Source organism: Orussus abietinus, unplaced genomic scaffold (assembly GCF_000612105.2).
Source record: "Orussus abietinus isolate OABI.00-Male unplaced genomic scaffold, Oabi_2.0 scaffold183, whole genome shotgun sequence".
NCBI classification, from domain to species: domain Eukaryota; kingdom Metazoa; phylum Arthropoda; class Insecta; order Hymenoptera; family Orussidae; genus Orussus; species Orussus abietinus.
The window spans coordinates 90,472-102,675 of NW_019394332.1; the positions used below are offsets into that span (position 1 = coordinate 90,472).

The 12,204-nt window shown below is 41.4% G+C and overlaps 1 protein-coding gene across 1 annotated transcript in view; it reads right to left on the reverse strand.

Annotated features, from left to right (window-relative positions):
* Nucleotides 1–6,508: 6,508 nt before the first annotated feature.
* LOC105696115 (glutamate receptor ionotropic, kainate 2) overlaps nt 6,509–12,204 on the reverse strand; it is a 77,115-nt gene continuing 71,419 nt past the window's right edge. Inside the window, exons 13-17 of the mRNA XM_012418309.1 lie at nt 10,995–11,193; nt 10,692–10,923; nt 10,084–10,367; nt 8,664–8,955; nt 6,509–8,512 (exon numbers count right to left, since the gene is read on the reverse strand). Of these exons, the coding sequence (XP_012273732.1) occupies nt 8,719–8,955; nt 10,084–10,367; nt 10,692–10,923; nt 10,995–11,193 (952 nt within the window). The 3' untranslated portion in view covers nt 6,509–8,512; nt 8,664–8,718. The remainder of the gene's footprint in view (nt 8,513–8,663; nt 8,956–10,083; nt 10,368–10,691; nt 10,924–10,994; nt 11,194–12,204) is intronic.

Sequence of the window (12,204 nt, forward strand, 5' to 3'; positions counted from 1 at the left end):
CGGATACGGATATTTTTGAACCCATCATCCCCGATAGGAGCTCATGGACTTCTCGTGCTGCGGATGGCTCGGTGTTAATATCGCGCTTGTTGATCCTCGGCGTCCTCGTCCTCGGCATTTATGTTCAAGAAATATAACCATTTTCTTGGAGCCTGATACCGTGAAGGTCGAGACGACTAACGATGGGGTTATTTTCGTCGCGTCGAAGGTTCACCACTCGATGGCTAGCTAATCGTCAAGTTTTTTATGCGATTGCAAACGTACATGTTTAATGTAACGAGTAATTCATTGTTTTAAAGATTTCAGGGGAAACTGTAATGGCGCCGGTAGTGATCGGCAATGAAATGTAGCGATATATGAGAAGGAGTTATGAGGCACTATTTGATATAAGGCAAGTTTCATGTAAATTTTACATAACTTTGTCTATTTCGGAATGAACTTCGTGCGATGCTTCTTTGTTTAGTTCGGTACGGGTTTGTTGGAAATATCGTTTGTTCGAATAGTACACAAGTATGTACCTTTGAGAGTATACGACGCGTTGAACCGTTTCATCGTTTTATAAAACGAGCAATGACTAATTATTTTATTCTTGCATTCTCGAAGGTTAATTTTTTATTCTAGTATTCTCGATCAGTCTTTTATTCGTAAGCGCTCGTTTACGGTGTCAGAGAAATATGGGATTGATCAAAGGAGGAGGTTTAAAGTTGCAACGATCAGTGTCTGCTTTTTGCTCTACTTCGGTGTTACATCGCAATGACGCGTAAATATAACGCTGGCAGGTTTTCTCGTTATCGATACCAAATTCAAAACCCACGGGTAGTTACAGTTTTCGGGGAATTTTAGCTTTGAACGAAGATTCGTAAAAATTCGTCGGGTACAGGGGGATAATATCAGAAATTCACGGGGAGTGTTAACAGTTTCACATTTTCGTGTCATTTGAACTTTTCCGTGACATTTGGAAACATCGTGGAAATATGTAGATCTACGTCAAAATCCATGAGTGCTTAAGGTTTATTTTTTACCCCCACATTATATCCCCCCTACGTTTACGCGTACAAAACGTGCGGTCCATTGTTCTGGGGTTATTGGGTCGTTTTGGGTTGCCAAACTCGAGAAGTAGAACGGAGCCGTCGCCATTTCCGGAGATTCGAATTAGTTCGAATTCGGAGGCTAGAATTGGGATCTCCCGTCGGCGTCGGCGTCGGCGTCGGCAGCGGCGGCGGCAGCCCTTGCGATTTCGCGCACCTGTTGTTTTCGCGACGATAAGATCGCGCTCGGCCGCTCCGGAGTTCGCGATGGCCGGCGCGGCCTTGCGGGTACAGAGATGAAGATGTATCGTAGATAATTCACCGGTATAACCAGGCGGTGTGGCAATAAAACTTAATTAACACCGGGCGCCGGTTGGTCGCCGTCGCGTTTTGATTGCCCGCAAATTGGGTCCCGCGTAAAGGGGTAATTAACGCTTTCCCACGGGGTGCTCATTAAGTGTCCAAAGGGAGAAGGACGAGTCCGCGGCTTGCGGAGGAAGGACGCGCCGGAGAAAAGGCCCGAGGAGAGGAACTCCTGAAAGCGCTGCGCCCGGAGGTGGGAACGATCGATTTTCGTGACCGATAAATCCTGCCTCCGAGCCACTCGGCGTTAACTCGGGATGCCCTCCTTGGAGCTCCACCACCACCCGAGAGCGGCTTCGCGTCCTTCCGATCAGAGTCGAAATTTTCATTCCTCTGAGAACTTCTTATTGTACATCATAGCCGTTTGAATCCTAGGGATCGTTGAAAAAATATTGTCAAAAAATGCCGAACAGCTCAACAGCTTAATTGAAGGCGAAGAGAGCCAAGCGGCGGGATAGCGCGTTAGTAGTCCATAACGTTCGTATCACGAAGTAGTATAAGGAGATTCAACGCCATGTATTGATATGGTTCCCACTTTAGGGGTCCAAGTCTTCAGATTTTTTGTGATCTAGTGCCGAGAATGCCTCCTCGATGAAATTTTGCAATTAAAAGTTATCGTCTGCTAGCGTGTTCTTGACGATTATTTATTAGAGCGATCAATCGCAATCGGCCAAACCCGGTCGGTAAAGCAGCACTTTCACATCGCCTTAAAACGAAGTACAGAAAAGGGAAGGCGGTCTAAGACGTAAAGGACGTATATCCGGGACCGCCTGCTGGTCCCTAATGAGACCGCGCTCTTCGAATTGGGCCGCGGGAACGGAATGAGTTGTATTATTGTCAAATGGAACTCTCTACGCCCCGGATGGATTCCAATCTGTTTACCGATCGAAACCTCGGCTACCGAGTTCGAGTCTCCCCTCGTCTCTTTTTGATCCTGCCGAGCGCCGCCAGTCGGGACGGAGACCGAAATCTTCCAAACCAACTCATAGAGAACGATGCCTTGGTTTCGTGCATGCATATTAATGAAGCCTTTTCATGTATACGCGGCATGAATCAGGACAACACATGGGTCTATTGGACACGATTTGCGCGTACTTTGCGAAAAAGTCTATCGGTTTTCTTGAGATCTTCGTCTATAAGATCGTTTATTAAAACTCATTTCTTCTATTGACGTGTAAACGTACGTTAGAGAACGACAAAACTGAAAATTTTCAATTTATCATGTTTAAATTAGTACTTCGTTTGACTTCGTGATGTTCGGCACTTGAACATGACAATACGGCCGACCACTCTCCCTTCGGCATCAACCCCGCGGACAAATGCCCAGTCCCTCTATTCCTGGGTCCATGGATCACAACCTAAACTTTCGTCAGTGCGTCACGTCATGGCACGATGCGTCACGTGGGCTCATGGATTCCTACCTTTGGTTTCCAAGGAAGCCGAGCGAATGGCGCTTTGTCGCCGGTCGTCTAGCCGAGATGGTCGAAGCTCGAGTACTTAGGGAGTCAGATAGAGGCGTCAGCCTCCTCGGCAGGACGAACGGCGGGGGTTCGGAGGAAGGACCTCCCACGCGTCTCGTGTTTGCACAGGACAACACCTCACTCCGCCTCGTCTTGAATAATTGCCGAGCCTTTTCGGGAGTTCTATGAATCATTCGAATCCCCTCTGTTGGGCCGAGTCGCGCCGCGACGCCTTTCTCGCGCCACCCGCCATGCGCGCCAAAGATGCACCGCCACCTCCGAAGCGTTATTTCATTTCCTCCATGGACCTGGGATGTATCGACCTCACGAACGAACCATTCCCTTGATACTCTTGCGAAGGCAGCGAAGAGGCCATCCTTTTCCTCCTTTTCTTGTAGTTAGGCTGCCGCCATGTGACGCTGCGCATCCAATTACATCCAATAAAAAAAATCGTTAAGAAATAGAACGGGAGAGATAACGGATCTTTTGTTTCTTATTTTCCAATTCTGCGATCTTCATAACCAAGTCCAAGATATTTGCCGTTGTTTAATCATTAGTACCGTGACGACTGAAAGATATGAAATTTTGACTTGTTCCGAGGCTGTACCGAGTTCGTTAATTCTTTCTGCCATTTTTTATTACCGCTTTCATATGTAAATCAGCGATTCGGACAACGTGGGTCGATTTCTAGAAGATGCCGGAATAATAGTTAAAGTTCATTTCGTGAGAATTACTAAAATAGATATTTTAGTAAGTTTTTTTAAGCATGAAGTTTCGTTGTCTCAAGCTCCTCTCTTCCTAAACTTTGCTACTTTCCTCGAAATGTCGCCATTAGCGAATCACCTCCTGTCTGCAAAAATAGTAACTGAAGAAATGTGAATGGAAATTGTGCTTTTCTCCAAAATTGTTTTTAAAATATATATTACATTTCTGAACTTTTTTGTCAGTGCTGCAGGGCAGTACAAAAATAAATCATGGATTATCATTAATTCTGACGGGTTATTATCCGGGAACTATATTGTGATAATGTATCAGGGAAATTGATAGCCTAATGACGTTAAGAGCTACCGTGTAATTAGTAGCAATATGTTTGTATTTTTATATTATGTGGGTTGCACAAACTAACCTAGGGGCTGGACATTAAGTACTGCATATTAAGTTGTTTTCTTGCAACTGTCATGCCTGAGACTTGATTAATATAATTGCGTATGGACAGACTAAGTGAAGGTTCAACGAAAGATAAATAGCTCCTGCACCGTATGGGTTTCTTCGCTTAATTCCAGGTAAAAATGATATTCTGCTGATAAATGTAAGATATGCTGCTCTGCTACAATTTCATACAAATTTTATATAAATCAAAGTATAAAATTTTGTACAAATCTGTAGGGTGATGTTTGAGAAACTGCATTTACTGATTTCGAAGATGTAATTTCAAGAAAAATGCATTCAAAGGCTCAAGTCAGGTTTAAACTTATATAAAATATGCATTTGTTAACTTATACATAGTCGTCTATTCCAGGTACATATGATGGTTCTTTAACAATATTCATAGCCTTCAAACTATCTATTTGCTCTTCCGTGGCGACATATTCTCTCCTCTTCTTATTTCTTCTTGGATTTCCCTGTTCTTCTTTTCTATTCTTAGAACGGACATAACTCCGTCAATTTGAATCGGAGGTCCTGAAATTTTCGCAGAATATCATTAAGTTGCACTTAAAAAGAAAACGCGAAAACCCAAAAAACGATTTTTGAACATTTCCACGCGAACCAGCCTCTATGTTTCCCGATGGTTTTCCTTCATTTTAATCGCTGCGAAACTAATTTTCGTTCGACGGGGTAATTCCTAACCAAGTGTGAAATATTCTGATCTCGGGTGATTAAGCTGCAATAAATCTAACAACTAGCCGACCTTCCAACCGGAGAAGGAAGTTGGCATCGAACATCGTTGGTGCGAACAATTTCGAGCCCTCCAAGACGGTCGCTCTTTTTCCTTTGACGTCAATCGTTATTTCTAGGGTTGCAGGCAAGAGGGAGAGTTCGCCCGGTCGGATCGAAACGTCCCCTGGAAATAATGACACAAAGGTGCCGCGTACCCCAGGGGGCACGAACGCTCCCGGGGGCTTTCTCGAGATGAAAATCCTCTAAACCGAGGGTACGGTTCGTTAACGCCATTATGGCTCAGTCCAAATATTGTTGGATTCTGTGCTGGACCTACAGCAGCGCCTCGGCCCGACAAACTGCACCCCCCACGTAGAAATGACAAAGACGTTCTAAGATGCGACTATGCACGTGTGACATTCCGGTGGATTTCTGTGTATGTATGGGATGCAGGAATGAAGTCACACGAAAGAGCTGCTCACCGGAATTGTCAGGACGTCTTTGCCAGATTCGCTTCTCTTCAACTGTCGTAATTCGCATTTTCCAGAAATAAATAATATGTTATTTGTTCGAAAAAACGAGAAACTATTAACTATGAATTCGCAGTGGAATACATGTCAATGATTTGGATTATAGTGAACGATTAATGTATGGAGTGATAACTTTAAGGAAGATATCGTGCGATTATTAATTTTAGAATATTACATCGCAAACTGACTTTCTTCGGTACCCAATTTGTTGTCTCATTTTCTTGTTTATCTATTTCTAACAGGAAGTTGCAGGCAGTGTGCGTATCTCTGTGGGTAGTAACAATGGATATCATATTTGTAATCCGTCAGCTCTAATAGCAATAAATACATTACCGAATAGTACTTTCTGTACTCGTCCACATTAAGCGGTAAACTCACAAACGTTGGCGTATGTACGCACCAAGTGGTAATTATTGCTCCAGTTGACTAGTTTGTGCCTTTATAATTGCATAAATACATGTAATTGTAAACATTCTGGGTAATAATACATACTTTAATTACATTATCCATTTTACACTTTTATCAGAGTAATCACAACTATGCAGAACTGCTGTTCTTACATTTATAGGTGGATTTTATAATCAATACTGTACGATTTTCCCCATTTAGATTCCTAATCGTAGTTTCCATCCAAGAAAGTAAATAGCTAAGTAGAGTCAATTTTATAAAAAATAATACCATTGTAATTTCATGCTTTTTATAATTTCGTGTACGTATATTCATTTAAGCGGCGTCATTTCTTTTAATAGTGTTGCAGGAGTCAAAACATGTTTTAGGGTTTGACCTCTTCTTTGTGGACTGGGCCATTAATTTATCGATGGAAGGATAATTAATATCCAGATCGTTTCATATTTCTTTGGCCATGGCAATTTAAGCTAGGAGAGATATCGTTCATCTTGGAAAGTAATCTTACCTATCGGCCGACAAAAGCGCAAGTTTCGGAGAAGACTTCAAGGTTTTGTTATATCGCGTTGCGGTATAATTTATGGATTTATATGAGACTTAGCTTGGCCACACAATATATATTAAATGTTTAAGCATTTATGCGCAAAATTTCTTCTTAAATAGGTTTCTTGAAACTATTTATAAATTACCGCAAGTTTCGGAAAATTGTTCATTGGGAGGAAACGTGGTCCAACGAAAATGGAAGATTTTTTTTTACTACAATTCTTAATCTTTCTATTGCTAATTGATTGTTAAAAATCAAAGGTTAATATAGTGGGAGTCAATAAAACTACAACACTAAGAATTAAAAGTAAGAAATTAATTATATTTATAGACTTCATTGTTACAGTTGAGATTAGAACACGACTAAAATTTAATTCCTTGTTGCTTAAATACTTGAAACTTTGATTATTTGTTACTATGGCGTAATAGACATTTTTTGTTACGAAATGTGGTGTACTTATCGCCATCAGAAATTTCACAACAAAAAGTACGCTTTCCGGTGGAGCTTTCTGTAATGGAAGAATCGCATTAACTTTCTCGGTCCTAATACTTTTTGGGTACAGTTTTTATTGGACGATATTGTATCGTACGTAATTGCTAGCAGTATTGTAACCGAGTCATAAATTTTCCTTGAAAATGGCTGCGAAGATGATCGTTTAATCTACCCGCAAAAAGCTTCGGGAAATGACACCGAGTTACATTGCGCGATCATAATCGCGACATATTTCATTCTAGAGCCTGAAAAAGGATGAATTGCCTCGATAACTTTATTACCCCATTACTCAGGGATTCCTGAACATTTTAATATTATAACTTTCCAGATATCGTGATAATGAGGTAGGAAGATTTATGCTTCCTTCGTCGGCAAATAGCACGTGTAATCGCATTGAAGTCCCGAAACCGCTCTCACGGCGTTTTTATGAAAAAATCGATTTATGGAGTATATTGAATAAAATAAGCCCGGTAGTTCTGAAGCGCCGCAATGAAATAATCGAATTAAACGAGCGGTATGGCTGAATATTCGATGAAAGTTTAACATTCGGATCTGCGAGTGTCGGCATCGTTAGCTGACGGTTTTATCCATAACGGGATTCATATTCAATTAAATTATGTTTGAAGATTTAGGGTAATGATTCCCGCCGGTGTACAGTGAGGCAATTTAAATATTCTTTTGCCAAAAAGCAATCTTCGGCAATAATTAAAAAACGTGTTTTTTTGTTTCTTAGCATTCTACGCAATCTTATCTTCGATTACCATATACCATTAGGCTCGTTCTAATGCATATAAGTGTGATACAACATAAAAAGAAATTAGAAAACATTAATGGAAGTGTCATGGAAGTAGGATGATGAACGTTATTTTTATTACAGTTTGCTAGTAAAAAAAATTACGAAAATTGTACCTACTTATATAGAAAAAATTTCACTTCATACGTCGTTAACATTATTAAATTACTATAAATTATACATGCCCAAATAGTCTTCTATTCATCATTTCGAATAGTTGTATTAAACATAAAACATATTTCCAGTAATCCATTTATGTGATTATAGACAATTACTGTGCTTATTACGTTCGGCCTGTACTGAACTCGTAACGAACCTATTAAATAAATTATGGACTTTAGAAAACCTCTATCTGTCACTTATTTTGCCCCTAAACATTTTGTCGAATAGATAAACTTTCGTTAGATATTTTGCCATGAACATCATATTACGTATATCTCGTCACCGGGAAATAATTCGTGAATCCCGTATCTATTATCTTGTTCTCTCTCTTCGTCCATCCGTTTTGGTATTACTTTCCGTACCGGTAACAAGGACGACTGGTTTTGAAAGTGCTTCCATACAAGACGCGTTCAAGATTTCAAGTTTTCCCGCGCGATGAACCCGTCGGCGTTTTTGAGGTCAGGTTCGGGCCATCGGGTCGCCACGCCTGACAGATATATTACGGATAAGAGCGGCAAAAGAATACACAATGCATTGTCTATGGACGCCATAAAGTATGCCGGCGTTCGTGCCCGAAAAGTCACGGTTCTATGTTGCCGCCGGGCCCCCACGGTGGCACAAATCTCGGTGTGGTCCCGAGCTATGGGATTGGTCCCATCTCCAGTTTTAATGCCATTCCTAGTCTTCTGGGACCTTTGGTCGAAAGCTTGGTATTAAGTTGTCCTGCCCAGCACTGACCAACGGTCCCGAGTAGAGTCACCATAAAGTCCTTTATTGGCTGAACAGTCATCCTAGCTCGCACCCAGCGTGACCCATAATAGGTGACAAATGCTAAAATTCGTGCTATTGACTCGAACCTAAAATTCACGGGATTAGTCACAGAGGATCGAATTTAATTATTGGGTATAATAAGTTTATGACGTTCGTCTTGTATTAAAAAAAATGTAATTTGACGGGTTAAATGTGTCAGTATTAATCGGTAATATATTTTCCGTTGTTCACGTCTACCTAACGTTCAGATGAATTTCCATTTAAAGGCAGGGCCATTCCTATCAGTTTGCCATCAATTGATCTTGTGACCGTTGCTTTTGTTGTTGCCGTTTTCCTTGTCAAATTTATCAAGTATGTTGAGGCGCAGAAAGGATCCCACCATGGATCTTCCCGTGGAAGCTGCTCTTTCAAAACCACCGACTGCCGAACTCGTGGTGCTACTGCTCTTCGCCATCTTAACCGGTTTAGTGACCGCTCGAATGTTCACGATGAACTTAAACTCGGCCGCCAGTGCTTCTCCTGGGGTAATCTGTAAACAAAGTACGTTTCTGGAATAAGTAAAGAGCAATCTCCGTTAGAAATACGAATAGGGACAATGCTAGATGCGCAGTAGGTACCAAAAGATGTGTCCGTTCCTTTGGAGTTTGTTCGTTTTCTTTTTGAGGCGCTGCTCTTCTTGAAAGCGTACACATTTAATATAGATAATTAGATATACCCCGGCTTCGGCGGCACGGCTCGATTGCGCCGAGTTTGATCAATCAATTGCTGAATCTCGATCGTGCGATTGACATTTTATTCATCCGATGAAACTTTTGATATCCTCGACCCAGATTTAGAGTGACATGTATCGGCGATTTCCAAATTACGAACCGGAACCCGCCGAAAAAGTGTTACTTTTGTTTCGTGATACAAATACATACGTACATACGCACGAAAACAGCGTTTTAGTAAATGGAGAAAGATACAGATAATAAATAGATAGAAGATAAAGCCTTTAAAAAGTTCAGCAAGTAGAAAATATGAAACATCCCGTTTAGATATCCCAATTATAAGAAAGTATTGTCAAAATTGAATATAATCGGAAGTGCAACAGTTTTGCATAAAAACGTATGTACCTAATAATTACAACATAGTGGAAAGCATGTTTTTTTTCACGTAAATGTATTAAAAATACAGCATACTTTCAAAACACACCTTCGGCGTACAAAATGTTAGTTAAATGTATTTCTCTCAATTAATTGCAAAAATATCTATAAAAATTGCCTTTTCTCCATAAATGGTAAAAATCAACTTTTTTTGCCAAACACATCATACCATTAAGAACTTAAGTTTTAATTTTAAACTTTAAGTTAAAAACAATAATTTTAAAAAGTTAATTTAGATATAAATTGCGGAACGTCTCTGAAATTCCTTAATTTCTCAAAGGATTCTTATATTAACGTAATATTCCCGGTTACATTCCTCGAATTTGAATTCTTGAAAATTTGAATATACTAGTTACGATTTTGAGAACTGTAGACGAGCTCTAAGTATGACTGAAATATTTAGAAGGAAGATTGCTTTAAGAGAAAAGCATGACCATATTTCGTTGTACACATTTCTCATAACAATTTGATGAAGCGCTTGCATCGATCACTGACTGACTCGCTCTTCTCACCTTTTCCTCAACTGCAACCTTTCTCACGTTCCAAAGGAACTCGAAGATGGCAATGAGGAAGGCGAACCCGCAGCCACACCACAGCACAAGAAAAATTCCGCCAACGTTATCCATTCCTAGCTCATTCGAGTTCTCCTCTTCAGCGTTTTCCTGGTTTGTGCAGTTGCCGCTGCGCTTTGTTGCAATGAGGTGGTCCTTCCACCATTTTTTCTTCAACTTGTTGAGGACACCTTGCTCCTGAAGCTTCAGGACGGCTTCGCTAATCATAGTGCGATAATTTGAGTCTGAAAGGTTGATCATAAGAAATTAATTAGCCCTTCGACACTTGCCGGGACCAAAGGTAGATTCCTGGTTTACGGATCAATTGTGTCTTTGTTATTCAGTAACAGCACTCTCTTCAAAAATTGTGCAAAACACTGTAACGTATTATTATTTTTAGTTGGTTAAACGCATATGAAAGTGCTTGTTTCGACGATTAGGCAGCCAGCAATTGTTTCGTGTGCATAGAGTGAAATATTTAAATTGAGGAAGGAAGAAGATTAAATCTATTCGTTACAATTGTGACGGAATATCTTACTAAATACCAAGAGGAATCTTGAAACACTCACTTAATGGCATCGCTATTCCATATCCTTTGCTATCCAAAGGGTGCCCAACCCTTGTCAGTTCGCAGTTTTGTTCTTCGCGGTACTCGATGGAGGTAGATTCCATTAGAAAAGCGTAATCTCCTTTACCCTTAATTACGCGATCTACCCCCTCGTCGTTAGTGGCAGTAAAGACACTTGGTTTGGCATCCGCCATTGCCGTCCACATTCTCTGGTACGTGGAAAAATTAGAATCCTAGAAAACACGACAATCGGATGAAAATAGGATACGTTATGTATGAATGTTCAATATTCTGTAGCATTTACTCTGAAGAACGACGACGTTGATCCTCCTTTGACAGCACCGTACTTGATCTTGGTCTGCTTGGCAAGATCTTCGGCACTTTCGATCGTTACCTCCATCTTTGTCATCGTTAAGAAAGCAGCCAAGTTAGCAGTATACGACGATACCATGATAAGCACGAAGAACCACCACATTCCGGCTACCATCCGAATCGATGGTGCCCTGTAAGACGTGTTTTATCATGTACTTACACCATCGACAAATTGGTAATTGCAAAAAATGTTCTTTTGTGTCGAAGAATTTGGTCGTCATGACTATAACGTGGTCAGGAGGTAAATGTTCCCAGATGGAAACTCATGATCATTATATGACGAGAAAAATCGATTTCCAAACAATTTGCAGACCATTTTCTGAACGAAATGTCTGCAATATATGTATGGCATATTACACAATGAAGCAACACCCTCATGACTCATTTCCTGATCTTTTACGAGGCAAATTTGATACAAATTTTGCATCACTGTCTATCTGGGTTGGTAAAGAAGTATATATCGCAACGCAATTTCCCTGTAATTTAACATGGCATCGAAACAACCAATCATTGAGTATGTAAATTTACATGGTTATTTTGATCAGGGTGTGCGGAATAAAATTGGTCGTTCCGAGCCTAAGCTCTCAGAAAATACGAAGGAATGTCGAGCGGCGGATGAAAAATTCCGAGTGTCGCAGGCCGGGCTCGCACCTCCATCTCGCCCATGGAAATCTCGCTCTTAATTAACCAAAGCGGCGAAGAACGGGCGAGAGGGGTTCATGTAAATGGCGTCCGTTTGTCGGAACTATTCCCTCGGGTGTATTCGCAACGCACACGAAGGGCCGCCACTCGTAGGCGAGGACGCGGCGAGGACGGACACGCAGGATCGCGCGAGCGGGACGGAAGGGAGCGAGAAAGAGACGCCGACGGAAAGGCCGGAGTACGAGGAAGAAGGACAACGCGAGCCGAGAGTTAACGCCGAGCCGGCGCTAATAAGTGGGAAGCCGCATCAAATACGTCCGGCAAACAGTACCTCGTTAAGCTTAATTGTCGTAAAAAATGTCGCCGACACGGTAGGTCCGGCTTCCAGGGAAGCTGCTTAGAAGCTCTCCTCGGAAACGGACGAAGCAGCGCCCACCGTCATCGTCGCGGGATCTAGCCGCGGCGGAATAAATTATCGTAAGGGCCACGAGGGTTATCGT